This window comes from Populus alba, chromosome 5, assembly GCF_005239225.2.
Source record: "Populus alba chromosome 5, ASM523922v2, whole genome shotgun sequence".
In the NCBI taxonomy this organism is placed as follows: domain Eukaryota; kingdom Viridiplantae; phylum Streptophyta; class Magnoliopsida; order Malpighiales; family Salicaceae; genus Populus; species Populus alba.
Window position 1 is genome coordinate 4,352,072 of NC_133288.1, and position 17,000 is coordinate 4,369,071.

Below are 17,000 nucleotides of genomic sequence, written 5' to 3' on the forward strand. Positions count from 1 at the left end.
TTGTCACGATAATTTATTTGTTCCCTTTGCTAGTCTCATGATGAATGCATTCTTGGCGTGTTCATTCACATAGATAGCTGCACTCAATTTGTTTGTAGGAATGCTTCTTTTTTGCATTTTTCTAAAACCAAATCCAATTATCGGGCCCTTTAATAATAATCCAAAAGAACTTCACATAGTTTTGCCATGGATTGTTTTGAAGCACCAGAAGAAGTTATGTGAAAACTATTTTATTTATCTCAGGACAATAATTCCAGTCTTGCCTCTCGGGTTAAAAGACTGATGCGCGGGAAATCGAGAGCTTTTATCAGCAGTACTATGAACACTACGTTAGAGCACTTGACCAGGGGGAGCAAGCAGACCGGTAATAGCATAAATGCTATTTCACTCTCACTTGTTTTATTTACTTCTTTTTCTTTAGAGCATAAATGCTATTTCACTCTCTCAGTTGTTTTATTTACTCCTTTTTCTTTAGAGCATAAAATGCTGTTGTGATGACGAACCTTTTAATATCTTTGCAGAGCTCAACTTGGAAAAGCCTATCAGACAGCTGGTGTTCTTTTTGAAGTGCTTTGTGCTGTTAACAAAACAGAGAAAGTAGAAGAAGTTGCTCCTGAGGTTAGTCCCTGTTATAGTCTGTCGTTTACTAGCTCTTATGCAGTTGGCCATTCTACGGCATGAATCCTTTTCAGGGTAGTGAAGTACTTTTTAATGACTTTACTCTGAGCAGATTATTGCAGCAGCCAGAGATGTCCAGGAAAAGAAAGAAATATATGCCCCTTTCAACATCCTTCCTCTGGATTCTGCGGGGCTTCACAGTCCATAATGCAGCTTGAGGAGGTTATACATATTCTTCATGGTTATCTTGCTGCTGTTGTGATTACTCCTTTTCTCTCGATGCATAGTTTTAATATGCTGCTTGAGAATTTCCTGTCCATATTTACCAGGTCAAAGCTGCTGTTGCTGCACTGTGGAACACTCGTGGCTTGAACTGGCCCACTGCATTTGATCCACAAAGGCAGAAAGCTGGTGATTTAGACCTTCTTGATTGGCTGAGGGCCATGTTTGGCTTTCAGGCATGTTCTTGACCCAAGAAAACTTTTTTTAAAAAGAAAAGAATAGAGAATTCAATTGCTGAGGGTTACACTAGAATCTTCAGTAACTAAAAATTTGGTTCTTAAATTTGATGAACGCAGAGAGACAATGTCAGGAACCAGAGGGAGCATTTGATTTTACTACTTGCCAACAAACATATAAGGCTTAATCCCAAGCCTGAACCTATTAGCAAGGTATGCTCTAATCCTTAGTCCTTCTTCTTTTTTTGCCTGTTGTATATTAGATGTTGCTACAGCTCTAGCATTATCCTACCTTTTGATTGCTATAGCATCCAGGATATGGGTAATTGTGATGTTTGTGGTTTTGATTCAGGGTTTGGAGCTGGAGTGAATGTGTATATGTGCATGTGCATTTAATCTGCAAATTATTTGAATAACTTTTGAACCTTTCTAGTTAATCCCTTTTCTAATTCACCAAGTATCCTTGATTAACTATTACTTCCATAATTAATGGCTGTGCTATGCTTAGACTCTCATCTCCTATGCAGCTTGACGATCGAGCTGTTGATGAAGTTATGAGCAAGCTTTTTAAGAATTATAAAACATGGTGCAAGTTTTTAGGGCGGAAACATAGTTTAAGGTAAGTAGGTGGACTCTTTTTTATTCATTCAGAACTTAAAGCAAGCTGCAAATGAATGAACATTAATTTGCTATGTTAACATCTACATGTGTGGTTCTTGTAGGCTCCCTCAAGGCCAGCCAGAAATCCAGCAGAGAAAGATACTGTACATGGGCCTTTTTCTTCTCATCTGGGGTGAGGCAGCAAATGTTCGCTTCATGCCTGAATGTCTATGCTATATTTTTTCATAACGTAAGTACTGATCATAACATTAACGGACTCCTTAGCTAGTTCAGGACAGAAAATGGGTGATTCTAAGACCAGAATTCGGGATGGAAGGCTGGTGTGCGTTGGATGCTCTTTCCTTTATTTATCCTTTTTTAAAGTAATTAGCACATTTTCTGTTATATAAAAGCTTCATAAGGTTGACCTCTCATTTGTTCAGATGGCATATGAACTCCATGGCCTGTTGGCTGGAAACGTCAGCATCGTTACTGGAGAAAAATATTAAGCCTTCTTATGGTGGAGACGACGAGGCTTTCCTGAGGAAGGTTATAACACCAATTTACCATGTAATTGAGAAGGTATGTCATTGTGCAAGGATTCATTTCGTCATCAAATTTCTGGTCCTTTTGTTCTCAATATGAAAAATTGTGTTCCAATTATTGCAGGAAGCCAATAAAAAGCAAAAAATGGTAAAGCTTCACACTCACAGTGGTGCAATTATGATGATCTAAATGAATACTTCTGGTTAGTTTGGATATAATATTAGGATTCTGATGAAGAACAGATCTTTTTTGATTTTTTTGTATCACTTCGTTCTGGTTAACACTTAGCTTTGCTTATATCTTTCAGGTCATCGGACTGCTTTTCTCTTGGTTGGCCTATGCGTGATGATGGAAGTTTTTTTACTTCTACAAGAGATGTGGTACAGTGCGCTTATGTTGCCAGTAATACACTACCTTTTGAAATGATTTACCACTATCTGCTTAACATGATTTCTTTGTCAGGGGAAAAAGGCTTCTTCAGAAAAACCCAGAAGCATGGCAAAGCATATTTTGTAGAGACACGAACCTTCTGGCACATTTTTCGAAGTTTTGACAGATTGTGGACCTTTTATATTCTTGCTCTTCAGGCATTCAAACTTTATTAACCTTTTGGCGCATCTTTCTAGTTTTTATCTTTTAATATAATCTTTTCCAGTAAGACATGGGTTTATTGTTGCAGGCAATGATCATCATTGCTTGGAGTGGGGTCTCGATTCTGAACATTGTTCAAAAGGATGTATTATATCAGCTATCCAGCATTTTCATCACAGCAGCCTGTCTTCGCTTCCTCCAAAGTATGATGCTCTTAGCCTAATGCTCCCTCTATCCATCTTATTATTTCCTCTCTTAAATCCAATATTAATGTGAAATTATTGTTATCCATAACCTTCTTCTTTCATTATCCTTTATAATCAAAGGTAACATGGTAAAGTTATTGAATTTGTTTTATAGAAAACCTGGAAAGAGTATAATTCATCACATAAAAAAACATAAGCCTCAAATTTCCAATTGTTTCTTTAACATTCTTATTACATTTCTTTTCTTCTTCAACAATTTTCAGACTTTTTTATGACTCTTTTATTATGCAATCACTGCCTAATTTTGTTAACATTATTTCACATGTATTTTGCATTTTCCGTGACCAACTCCTCCATTGATGATTTGGTGAAGCTTGTAAGATGACATGAGAGTTAAAATATTAATCAGCATTGGTGATAAAACCTGATAATTTTCTGTTTTTTGTTTTTAATATTTTATTTTATGTTGATATTACCTTCAACTTGAGCCCTCAATGCTTTCGTCATTAACCCAGGACCTGATTTGCTGTCTCTGAAATAGCTTTTTGTTTCAAGTGACTATTTTGTCTCACCATTCTTCCTTTTAGGTATTCTGGACCTTGTTCTGAACTTCCCAGGGTTCCACAAGTGGAAATTCACTGATGTCCTGAGAAATGTTCTCAAGATCATTGTTAGTCTTGCATGGGCAATCATTCTTCCACTATGTTATGTGCATTCCTTCAAAGTGGCCCCTGATAAAATCAAAGATTTGCTGTCATTCTTTAAAGAAGTGAAGGACATACCTGCACTATACCTTTTGGCAGTGGCTGTATACATGCTTCCAAATATATTGGCAACTGCTTTGTTTATCTTTCCCATGCTCCGACGATGGATTGAAAACTCAGACTGGCTGATTATCAGATTTCTCTTATGGTGGTCACAGGTATGCTCACTGGCCTGATTTTCCCACAAGTTATTTGTTTCTCTCCTAGATATCATTATCTCATTATCATTTTCATGATTTTTTATGTCATCCAGCTATAGAAAATTTATCTCTTCTCCTGATTAACTGAGTAAATCTATATTTCTGCAGCCAAGAATTTATGTTGGCAGGGGAATGCATGAGAGTCAATTTGTACTCATAAAGTGAGTCTGATGAGAGTTTATATTTATGCAGTCACCAACATATTTGGTTCAAGTTCACTTTGTTACTAAGTTTTTCTTTTTGTTTCAGGTATACTCTTTTTTGGTTGTTACTTTTATGTTCAAAGATAGCATTCAGCTATTTTGTCCAGGTTGGCTATTTTTAGTTGGCTTTTGTTATCAGCATAATCACCGTCATTGTTATTATGGTCATTCATTTGGTATTCCTTTAACCCTTTTACATGTCCTTTTCCCAGATAAAACCTCTGGTGAAGCCAACGAAAGATATAATGAACATTCGGAATGTAGATTATGAGTGGCATGAATTGTTTCCGAATGGTGTGCATCACTCTTTCACTTCATTTTTATTGTGCTTTTCAACTGAGGTTTTATATTCACATAAGCTTACCCTGTGTATACAGCTAAAAACAATTATGGAGCTGTTTTGTCACTCTGGTTACCAGTAATTTTGGTTTGTCTGCTGCTATCTCTTTCCTATTTTTCTTTTTTCATATCTTTTATTTGGTGAAATTTATATTTATTCTATGATTGATGTCTCCGGACATGTTACAATATAATCCAGGTCTATTTTATGGATACTCAAATTTGGTATTCTATTTTCTCAACCATATATGGTGGCTTTGCCGGGGCCTTTGATCGTCTAGGAGAGGTAATTATCTCAATTATTTTTGTGTTTCTTGCTTTGGATGGTCATTTTCTGTGTTCATTTGAAATGAGGCATTTGGATGCGTTTACATAAACCATATACAGTCACAAACCTTCATATATCATTTGAAATGAGGCATTTGGATGCGTTTTCTTGCTTCCATGTTACATATTCTAGTGAGATAATTGGCCTGTTTTATTGTAAACTTGGCTGGGACATTGTATTTTCTGCTCTATTGAGAGATGGAACTTAGTGCATACTTTGGAGATGTGCAATAGCCGTCCTTTTCAGTGAATACCATTTTACCTCCAATGGCTATTTCTGTGTTCCACATTGTTTACTTGACTTTTTGAAGTTCACCAATATTTTCTATCACTCTCCTTTTCTTGTAATTTATGTAAGATATCAAACACCTTTTGAGAATATAACTCTCATTTAACTTTCACTCTCCTTTTAGTGATTTTTCAAATGTCACTAAATCTTTGGGTGAGTTATGTCAGTGAGCTTAGGTTGCAGGATTTTTTGTAACTTAAGGCTAAAAACTGTGGCCTATTAATTTCCTCCTTCTCTTCTAACAGATTCGAACTCTGGGCATGCTGAGGTCACGGTTCCAGTCCTTACCTGGTGCATTTAACACTTATTTGGTTCCTTCAGATAAGAAACGGAAGAAGGGCTTCTCTTTTTCAAAGAGATTTTCTGAGGTTGGATTGATGTTTCAAATTCTCTATATCATTATCATTGTTTTGCAGTTTCATGCATCTCACTCAGTTATTACAATGTCATTCCTGTTAGGTTACTGCAAGCAAGAGAAGTGAAGCTGCCAAATTTGCTCAGTTATGGAATGAAGTGATATGTAGTTTCCGTGAAGAAGATCTCATTAGTGACAGGAAAGGCCTCATAGGCTCGATAAAACTTTATTTCTATCTGTTCCTTCCCCTGTTGAGACTAATCTTTGGTTTCTTTTAATTCAGGGAGATGGATCTGTTGCTGGTTCCATATACATCAGATCCTAGCCTCAAATTAATTCAGTGGCCACCGATTATGCTTGCAAGCAAGGTCAGAATGTATTTTCTTTCTGCAGATTGAGTGAATGGAACTTGTTTTTAACTGTTGAATATTTGTTACATTTACAGATCCCAATAGCTTTGGATATGGCAGTGCAATTCCGATCAAGGGATGCGGACCTCTGGAAACGCATATGTGCAGATGAATACATGAAATGTGCAGTCATTGAATGCTACGAATCCCTTAAACATGTCATGAATATTTTGGTAGTTGGAGAAATTGAGAAAAGGTTGTTTGCGGTGTTCTTTTCCTTACCCCTGATAATCCATATCCATTTTATCCATCCTCTCTTTAAACAACCAATCAGACCCCACTCCCCCCCCCCCCAAAAAAAAAAAAAGAAAGAAAAGAAAAAGAAAAAGAAAAGATCAGAAAGAAACTTACCATAGAAAGATGACTTGTCCTGTGGATTTAAATCTTTTAAATGTTGCAGATACACCTCCTTTGGAGACCAGGTTCTTAGCTGATAATTTCATCATTCCCAATTGAAGCTTAAGTTTGCAAGAGTCCAATCTATGTTATAGTATTTCTGCTTCAGCATTTTCATTCCTTCTATAACATTTTGAGTTCCAGTCCAGTATTTAGTGCTCTACTAATATCTATATGCCTTTAACAAAGTCAATCGTTTTGGCTGTTAATCTATCTGCTGCAGAGTTTTATCTGGCATTTGAATGAAATTAGGATGATGGTTCAGTGTCTTGTGTAACTGTGGTTCTAATGTAACAGGATACTTAGCATCATCTTTAAAGAAGTTGAGAGTAATATTTCAAAGAACACACTTCTTACAAATTTCAAAATGGGTCCCTTACCAGCATTATGTAAAAAATTTGTGGAGCTCGTGAGATTATTGGTGAGTCATTTATGAAACTCGGCTAATGGTTTATTCAGCTTGCTTTTGTAAATCTGAAATTCTCTTTGCAGCCGTGCTTTGGAAAGTGACCGCTTCCTTTTTCCTTCCACCTTGCAGAAAGATGCTGATCCCTCCCAGCAAAATACCGTGGTGTTGATACTGCAGGACATGTTAGAAGTATTTACTAATGATATGATGGTGAATGAGAATCGGTTGGTGAACCTTGCATCTTCTACTTGGATTTAGTGGCACGCTCATGTCCTTCATATGAGTGCTAACAGTCCAGCCTGTCCTTGTGTGATGATTTTCAGTGAATTGGTAGACCTCGGGCAAAGTGGCAAGGATTCTGGAAGACAAGTGTTTTCTGGTACTGACACAAAACCTGCTATAATGTTCCCTCCTGTAGTTACAACACAATGGGAAGAACAGGTACCCTAGCACTTGCTGAGCTTCAATGATTATTTTAAGTACTAACCCTTCTAGTGTGTGTAAGGATTGATGAAAGCTTTGATTAATGATCTCTTAGATAAGACGCATTCATCTCCTTTTGACGGTGAACGAATTTGCCAATGATGTCCCAACAAACCTTGAAGCACGTAGGAGGATTTCATTCTTTACGAATTCGTTGTTTATGGACATGCCACGTCCTCCTCGAGTCCGTAAAATGCTCTCATTCAGGTCTGATTCATTTTTAATAAAAAATGATAGCAAAGTGAATATTGCAGCGACTTTGCCAAGTTGCAAAGAACTGCCTTCACATTTTGTTGACTTCAGCTGAATTCAACGTATTGTTAACTTACAGTTGGTTTAATGATTGTCTGCCACCATCATGTCATTCAATGGACAAGTGGCTAGAATTTGATCAAATACTAGTCATTGGTAGCCACATTGGGTTACACCTGACCGGACTTGTACAACATATGTTCAGAACATATGATCAAGTTGAGTGTACTTCTAGCTAACAGTCAGCTAGAAGAAAGGCAGTGCCTTTTCTCAAATTCTTTGTGATAATATTGCTTGTTCAAATATCATCCTACATGCTTCTATTGAGACTATTTACTCTCCCAAAGCCAGTGTCTGATTTATTATAGTTTTTGTGAAAGTACATTTGTGGATTCTAGACAGAGTTGTCCTGGATAAATTACATAGTTTTTCAAGGTCTTGAGAAATTTGATGAGTTTCTTTAAGGAAATTAAGGGATTTTTAACAACATCAACTTTTATGTAATAAGATTACTCTTCTGTTATGCACAGTGTCTTAACCCCCTACTATAGTGAAGAGACAGTTTATTCCAAATCTGATCTTGAAATGGAGAATGAAGACGGTGTATCAATCATCTACTACTTGCAAAAGATTTACCCAGGTATGGTTGTTTTGTGAACTCTCATAGTACCATAGCATGTATGATTTGCATTTGTTTTGAATGAATGAATCAATGATGTAATTAATTCAGTAGCTATTTGCATTGTCATCAGATGAATGGAATAACTTCATGGAAAGAATAAATTGCAAAAAAGAGAGTGAGGTTTTGGAAAATGAAGAAAATATTTTGCAACTTCGCCATTGGGGCTCTTTGAGAGGTCAAACCCTCTGTCGCACAGGTAGTTGATCCCTTTACATTTTCTCATCTAAATGCATTAATCTTTTTTTATATATATACAAATGATCATAAATGTTGCAGTTAGAGGGATGATGTACTACAGACGAGCTTTAAGACTTCAAGCTTTCCTTGATATGGCTAAAGAAAGTGGTGAGAGCCTGAATGCTTTTCTTCATTTTGTTTGAAAATGACTTTCAAATGTGGAATTGCATATGGTCTTTATTTCCTGAAAGTAGCCCTCCTGAGCAAATTAAATAATGAGTTCTAGAAATATGAAAATAATAAACATGTGGAATCCATGTTCCATTCTTGCAGCATCATAATCTTCTAAAAAAGATATGATTTCTTACTCTTTGATATAAGCTTTCTTCTGTCAGTCATATCTGACCTTTTTTTATAGGAATAAAAATGATGAAATCACGTAGTCATAAATTTCAAGAAGGAATGATGGCTTAAATAAATGGCATTAACAACATTTTTTTTTTCCAAAACTTGGAATATGATAAGTAATCTGATGGAGAAAAAACAAAAAATGATTTTTGAAAAAATCTAAAGTTCAAACTTCATTTTCAGTCTTGAAGAGAAAATTATGCTCTTCATGAAAGAATGCGCTGGGAACTACTCTAGTTTAGTTCTCAAGAATAAAATAATTTCCTTACTCCTTTGCTGTTTAATTAATTCACTGTCAATGCCTCAGACTTTCGTCAGGCGTCTTTCATTCGTTTTCCTTGCCATGTAGTAGAATATATTTGCGAGAACACAAATCCAATTGATGTTATAAAGTAGTAATTCATTGAATCTAATTCATTTACTGCTAAAATTGAGCTCAATGCCTCTGACCTTAGTTGTACTTTTCCTGGGGATGTATACCATTTTCTCATGGTTTTGTTTTCAATATATCTATCAATTCTTTCAGTAGAAATGATGAGTGCCCAGTGAAGCAGTGTCATTTTGGAGTAATATGCCAATGTATGACATAATCTCATAAATGCAGAGATACTAGAAGGTTACAAAGCCATCACAGATCCAACTGAGGAAGATAAGAAAAGTCAAAGATCTGTGAGTGCTCAAATAGAGGCAGTAGCGGACATGAAATTCACTTATGTTGCTACCTGTCAGAACTATGGAAATCAGAAGAGGAGTGGAGATCGTCGTGCAACAGACATTCTCAATTTAATGGTCAAGTATGCTCTCTGTCTAATTATAGCATCTCACTGTTGAATATCATAAGCAGTTTGCTGAGCATATTTCGTTCAAGACTTTGAACCTGCTACATCTTCTACAGTAATCCCTCTCTCCGTGTTGCATTTATTGACGAAGTTGAAGAAAGAGAAAGAGAAGGTGGCAAGGTACAAGAAGGTTTATTATTCTGTATTGGTAAAAGCTGTTGATAATCTTGATCAGGTAATTTTTTATGATATTCCCATTTAATTACATTTGAGCAACTTTTTCCATAAAGCTAATTGTTTTCTATCTTCTCCAAAAGGAAATATATCGCATAAAGATTGCCAGGTGCAGCTAAATTAGGAGAAGGAAAGCCTGAGAATCAGAATCATGCCATTGTATTTACTCGAGGGGAAGCTTTGCAAGCCATTGACATGAATCAGGTAAAACATGGAAAAACTGAATGTATTGTTGCTTCATTATGATTTTTATACCTATTCTGATGATTTTTCATATCAATTTCTTATAGGATAATTACTTGGAAGAAGCACTTAAAATGCGTAACCTTCTTGAAGAATTTAAATGAGGATCATGGAGTGCTTCCACCTACAATTTTAGGTGTTCGGGAGCATATCTTTACTGGAAGGTCTGATGGATGTTTATCTTTTCTAGTTCTCTGATGCTCTATTACCATCAAATATCATGCCTTGTCATTGTTCTCATGTGTTTTTACATCTATGCTGCAGTGTCTCTTCTTTGGCTTGGTTCATGTCAAACCAAGAAACGAGTTTTGTCACCATTGGTCAAAGGGTTCTAGCAAGACCATTGAAGTAAACCTTCTCTTTTTCTTCCTTTCTATGTTTAGATAACAGTGTAGTACAACTTATGGTATGCAAAATACCAGCCGTTTTTTAAGATACATTATTGAGATAAAGGTTTTTAAGGAATTAATAGTACCACTCCTTTAAAAAAAAAGGTGATTTTGCTGATCGTAACAGAAATATATTTTTAATATGTACCGGTGCTAAAAAAAAATAGAGCTTTGAGAATCACTATGCATAGATACGATAATCCACTCCTCTCTTGCACGCATGTGTGTCCATGTGGTCCCCTATGCATATATGTTCATTTGCTTCTTGGAAAGTGGGTCATGCCAAATATTAGGTCATCCACTTTAGTTAGCGTGAAGAACATAAAATGTCTTTGCTTTTGTTAAATAAAACCATTCAGGTGGCCTTTTTTGCTGATCTTATTAATGTTGACATTTTATCTTGAAATTTGTATTGGTATTTATAGGGTCCGGTTCCATTATGGGCATCCAGATGTGTTTGATAGAATCTTTCACATAACACGTGGTGGCATCAGCAAGGCTTCTCATGGCATCAATTTGAGTGAGGACATATTTGCTGGTACTATTCTCAAGGAACCTGTTCTCGTCACCTAGAAAAGTAGTTGAAGAGTAACCAACAAAATGTTTGGGAATTTATTTTATCTCCGGTAACACAATTTCATCAGCTTCTCTATGCTTGTTCTACAATGTAGGTTTCAACTCAACACTGAGACGAGGGAATGTCACTCATCATGAGTATATTCAAGTTGGGAAAGGTCGAGATGTCGGGCTCAACCAAATCTCTCTGTTTGAAGCAAAGGTAGCATGTGGTAATGGGGAGCAGACACTCAGCAGGGACATCTATCGACTAGGTCATCGTTTTGATTTCTTCCGCATGCTGTCCTGTTATTATACAACGATCGGATTTTACGTCAGTTCAATGGTAATTCTTTTTTAATGTGTAATTCATGTTGAAAAGCAATTGGACAAGCAGTGTGGACAAGGCTAATTGACAAATCTAGTAGTTACCTTGTTGTTTTCCAGAGAACTCAACCTAAGCATGAAAAAAGGCAACCAAAATAGTTGCTATCAAGGCCATAATATACCTGGAAAATTACGTACATTATGGGAAAAAGAACAGCTTACAGATTGAAATATTTGGCCATGATATTTCATTAGGGAATAAATGTGTTGGTCTGCTTATGTATGCATTTGTTTGTTTTCACGTGCGTGTCAGTGCATTGTTTATAAGATGCATTTTTGGCAGTGCTCAGTTTGGTTCGAAGTCCAAATAGCAAGGAGCTAAATGACAAAGAATTGAAGAGCAATTCTTTTAATAAATGTCATATGGATTTCATAATTTCAATTGGAAAGAAAAGGGGTATTGTTTCTTGTGGATCACCTAAACATTTTTTTCTCTCTTTTATGATCCAATGATTTATATTTTGTAAAAATAATCATGTAGTTTTTTTATATATTTTTTTTTTCTTAGTTGTCAAACTGCTACATTAAACTGTCTGGAATCTCTCATGTCCTTTTGGTTTTTCTCTCAAGTAAATGGCTGCTTCCTTTTGTGTTTAATGAGAAGATAAGATTTTTGAAGAGGCTTTCAGTATGAAAGTCAGTTTCATTTCCAGAGTCATCTATGCATCTTTATGAAAGAACTGCTTTGCTTGCAAACCCTTCTTCTTAAACAACTTAAATATCTTGTTCATTTGATTTTCAAACCATACCCAATGTAGTGTCTCCTTTTAAATGTGATCTGTTATTTGCTTCTTTATTGTGCAGAAAACTCTTTCTGATATGCTGTGCCCTGCACAGATTATGCAATTATTGAGTTGAATACTATTCCTGTGTGCTTTTGTGGCTGGGATGTTAGGATGTTTCCACATTTGGGAAGTTCAGCTAACAGATAATTTTTTTCTTTTTAATATGCAGATAGTTGTCCTTACGGTATATGCTTTCTTGTATTGTAAACTTTACCTGTCATTAAGTGGATTGGAGGATTCAATAATTAAGTACGCACGGGCTAGGGGAAATGATCCCCTAAAAGCAGCCATGGCCTCACAGTCTCTTGTTCAGATTGGTTTTCTGATGGCGTTGCCCATGGTCATGGAGATGGGGCTAGAGAAAGGGTTCAGAACAGCAATAGGTGACATAATAATCATGCAGCTTCAGCTTGCTTCTGTCTTCTTCACCTTTTCCCTTGGGACTAAGGTCCATTATTTTGGGCGCACTATCCTGCATGGTGGAGCAAAATACAGAGCTACTGGGCGTGGTTTTGTGGTTCGGCATCAGAAATTTGCTGAGAACTATAGGATGTACTCGAGGAGTCACTTTGTGAAAGGACTGGAGCTTTTAATATTGCTTATATGTTATCAGGTATATGGAAAAGCAGCAAGTGGAGTAGGCTTTGCACTTGTCACGGCCTCAATGTGGTTCTTAGTGACTTCTTTTTTGTTTGCTCCTTTCCTTTTCAATCCATCTGGATTTGAGTGGCAGAAGATTGTGGATGATTGGGATGATTGGTCGAAGTGGATAAGCAGCCAGGGTGGTATTGGTGTCCCAGCAAACAAGAGCTGGGAGTCTTGGTGGGATGAGGAACAGGAGCACCTGCAACACACTGGATTTTTAGGCCGGTTCTGGGAGATATTTCTCTCTTTGCGTTTCTTCATCTATCAATATGGAATTGTATACCAGCTAAAAGCAGTCAAGGAAAGCACGCCTGGAAGAAGCCGGAGTGCTATTGTGAGTACATGAAATTTAATATTCTTCTACTCTAAAACGTAGCACAAACCTTAGTCTAATTTGATAAAGTAACTTCCGAAATCTTTCATGTTCATGTCTGTAAATTTGTTTTCTGATTTCAGGTATATGGTCTGTCGTGGCTGGTCATTGTCGCTATGATAATCATCTTAAAGGTTATTGTTCAAACTCTAAAATCTTAAATCTTTTGAAAATGAACTTGTCATGTGGAATGCAATTCACCAACTCTAGTGCCTTTGAACCGCAGATTGTTTCCATGGGAAGAAAGAAGTTTAGTGCAGATTTTCAGCTCATGTTTAGACTTCTTAAGCTGTTTCTCTTTATTGGATCTGTGATCACTCTCGTTATCCTGTTCACTACCCTTCACCTCACAGTTGGAGACATCTTTCAGAGCCTGCTAGCTTTTCTGCCAACTGGTTTGGCAATTCTGCAGGTATGTACATGACTATCATGCAAAATCATTTCCTCTATCTCGCAAGCACATCACCTTCCACTGGGTTATATCAAACACCTTCTTACGTGGAATTTAATGTAACGTACTGGAAAAAGGAGCCTCATTCCCTCATTTTATATTTCTCTTCTGTGTTTAAATAACACAATGCATGGTGATCATGAGTTTTCCTGGTTAAATATCGATCTTTACAAATTAAGCTGATTTCGTTTTCAGATAGCACAAGCTTGCAGGCCAGTAGTGAAGGGCCTTAAAATGTGGGGATCTGTGAAAGCTCTAGCCCGTGGGTACGAGTACATGATGGCTTTGGTCATCTTTGCACCAGTGGCTGTACTTGCCTGGTTCCCATTCGTTTCAGAATTCCAGACCAGGCTGCTGTTTAACCAAGCTTTCAGCCGAGGGCTTCAGATTCAACGTATCTTGGCTGGCGGAAAGAAAAACAAATGAGGTTTGCGTATATGGGGTTGTGATCGTATAGCGATTGAGAAATATATATAAAAAAATAGCTGACACTGAGAATGTATGAACTGCTAGGACTTCCAATTCATAACACACTTCACCCTGATATTTTTCTTATAAACGATTACTGTCGGTGTCCTGTAGGCACAAATGTCAACATCATGTTGTCATCGTGTTTTCCTGTCTATGTATTCACCGTTGATTGTATGGATTCCTGAGGAGAATGATATTCAATTAATTGAACTGTTGATCATGGGCATTCATTTATTTATTTTATCTGTTATTTATAAACATGGAAACGTAGCAATTATAAGGTCCTCGGATTCTCTCTACAAGTACAAGGTAAGCTTCTCTTTTTACTAATCAGTCTTGGTTGTCCATCAGGCTAGAGACTATTTGAAGTTTGAACTGCTTTATTTTTCTGGAGGTATGCTTCCATAACTAAATGGTTTGTAGGATTTTAATATTTCTTTTATCAAACTATAAGTGACTAGATTTGTAAATATATAAAAAAAAATGTTTAGGAAATACTAATGTTTTTTTGCAGTAGAAAAAACAAATTTAAACTATGTAGGGATTAATTTGATGTGACTTGATCGATTTGAAGGGTTTAAAATCAATTTGGATGACCGATGAAAATATAATTTGATTCAAAATAAATATTCAAAATGAGTTTTGGTAAAGTAAGGTTGATTTTCTATAAAAGAAATATTCACTTATATGAATTTTCCTAATTTAAGGATCATAATATTTTTATCCTTTTTTGTTAGGGGCATATGCTTCCTCAAGATTATTTTTGGTAAAGTAAGGTTGATTTTCTATAAAATAAACATTCATACTTCCATAAATTTTTCTAATTTAAGGATTGTAATATTTGTGTTCTGTTTTGTTTAGAACATATCTAATGAAAACACATTATTAGCTTTAGGATCAAATTTAGATTGGAGTTTGTTAGGTATGTGAACAAAGACTGCATTTAAAAATTTTTATTTGCAAAATAGATTGTATTTGTGTATCAAGAAAAGAATTTTTTAGGCAATCTAATGGTGTATGAAATTGCAAAACTCAAGTAGGCGTCATGTTAATCAAATAGGATGTCGTCAAAACAACTTCAACTTGTAAATGTTTTGGAATATTCATAGAAAATGCAATGGCATGAGCCTCTTCAAGTATATATTTGTTTTTTTCTCTTAGTAATTCTATTTTGTAAAGGAGTGTTACAATATATAAACAAATGTTGAGCCCCTTTTTTCTTTAAAAAAAAATTCACATATACTTGTTAAAGTATTATGTTCCATTATCATAATAAAGTATGTTAATCCTTGTCTAATATTGGTTTTCTATTATTTGATACAAATATTTAAATAATGTTACTACCTCAGTTTTTTTCCCTTGTCAAATAAATCCAACATAATCATATATGATCATCTATTAATGTGAGAAGAAAAAATTTTAGATAAGTAGTGATTTTTGAAGGGACTCGCAAATCATTATAAATAAAATAAAATAGTTTTAAATCACAACATAACAAGGTTTTCAAGGAAATATTGTACAATAACTTTTTGATAAATGACAACTTTTATGATGAAAAGATAAACAATTTAATTTTTTAAACAACTCACTTAATAAATATTTAAGATAGAGAAAATTAGGATATCCTAGTTTAAGATTCCAAAGCATTATTCGTTCATAAATATACATTGAACTTATATTAATAAAGCTTCAAGGTATTTTATTATCGAAAAAGTTGTCATCGAGGTAATAAAGATCTTATCCTAGCAAATCATCTTCCCCAAACTCTGATCCTAAAACATATAGATGAAATTATAAAAAATAACTAGACAATTACAATTTTTGGTTAGTTTACTCATATACATAATATTGCAAATAAGTTTAGGAATGTGGAGAAAAAATTTAAAATTTATACTTTCAAAAATTGTTATTAACCCTTTCCCTCTAATAGGTAAGAAACTACCATATATATCTTTTATTTTCTCATTACTAGGACATGATAAATAATTTATAAATGGATGGGAATGATTAGTCATATGATCAGTTACACTTGAATCAATGATCAAAAAAGTAAAATTTGAACAACAAGATACAGCACGAGGATGACTACTTATTTGAGCCAGTAAAACACTAGGAATAATAGATAATGAATTGAACTTTATAAGTTTTAGAATTTGTTCCATATACTCTTTACTAAAAAAAGCTTTTTTATTTGCTACAGAAACAACATGTTTGTGTTTGTCACCAAGTCTATTGCTTTTCCAAGCATTACCTCTATATTGCTTTCCTCTCTTTTAACTTCTGAAATGCCTCTTCAATTAGAGATAGGAGTTTTCTACCTATTATTTTCCTTTTACTTTATCAAACTCAACATTAAGTCTAGTCAAGAATTTGTAAATCTAAAAGTCCTACTCTGTTTCTTGTAATGGTTGCATTTTTATATAGATTTTCATTAATTTGTAATCATTAAACATATCAATGTCTTGCAATCATTTTAGTATGTCAAAGTATTTGGTGACATTGTTTTCTCTTTGTCAGATCTCACCATCTTTCAAAGTCAAGTCGTAAATTTAGGATTAATTACCTAGATCAAAATACTTTTTGTTAATATTATCCTAAAGTTCCATTGTCATTGAATAACACATACACAAACACACACAGTTTATATCTTCATTTATGGAGTTCACAAGTCACATCATAACCTTGAATTTTCCAGCATCCTATAGGACTGTTGGTTAAATAATATAGCATAATTTTTTAATCTCCTTACCTTTTTTAAAAAATTTAGATATGAGATATTTTTAAAATATAGAGTGAAACATCCATTTGGAAACAAAAAATAAGGTGATAGTAATGGCATTGATATAAAGATTGTTTGATTCTTAAGTTGTAACTACTAATGCTTGAAGCATAGAAGAGATATACACAAAAGGGGAAAAAAATCACGTACAAGCTAACAAATAATGATAAGAATACCTCTCTTTTTCAAAAGTTAT

The 17,000-nt window shown here is 35.0% G+C and overlaps 1 protein-coding gene across 1 annotated transcript; it reads left to right on the forward strand.

Moving 5' to 3' along the window:
- The first annotated feature begins 825 nt into the window (after nucleotides 1-825).
- LOC118031809 (callose synthase 5-like) lies at nucleotides 826-14,243 on the forward strand. The gene is given in 43 exon segments (XM_073409257.1): nucleotides 826-840; nucleotides 948-1,076; nucleotides 1,197-1,289; nucleotides 1,604-1,695; nucleotides 1,799-1,916; nucleotides 1,918-1,926; nucleotides 2,120-2,176; nucleotides 2,178-2,268; nucleotides 2,361-2,424; nucleotides 2,530-2,609; nucleotides 2,685-2,809; nucleotides 2,902-3,016; nucleotides 3,607-3,941; nucleotides 4,092-4,144; nucleotides 4,233-4,293; nucleotides 4,399-4,480; nucleotides 4,564-4,613; nucleotides 4,725-4,811; nucleotides 5,387-5,509; nucleotides 5,601-5,692; nucleotides 5,777-5,864; nucleotides 5,942-6,102; nucleotides 6,600-6,723; nucleotides 6,841-6,935; nucleotides 7,035-7,152; nucleotides 7,250-7,401; nucleotides 7,977-8,086; nucleotides 8,199-8,324; nucleotides 8,405-8,473; nucleotides 9,318-9,507; nucleotides 9,609-9,678; nucleotides 9,680-9,727; nucleotides 9,810-9,827; nucleotides 9,829-9,930; nucleotides 10,017-10,067; nucleotides 10,069-10,133; nucleotides 10,234-10,317; nucleotides 10,784-10,896; nucleotides 11,030-11,259; nucleotides 12,255-13,064; nucleotides 13,187-13,237; nucleotides 13,330-13,515; nucleotides 13,750-14,243. Coding segments are annotated over 43 exon segments (5,163 nt in total). The 3' UTR covers nucleotides 13,981-14,243.
- Nucleotides 14,244-17,000: the final 2,757 nt, after the last annotated feature.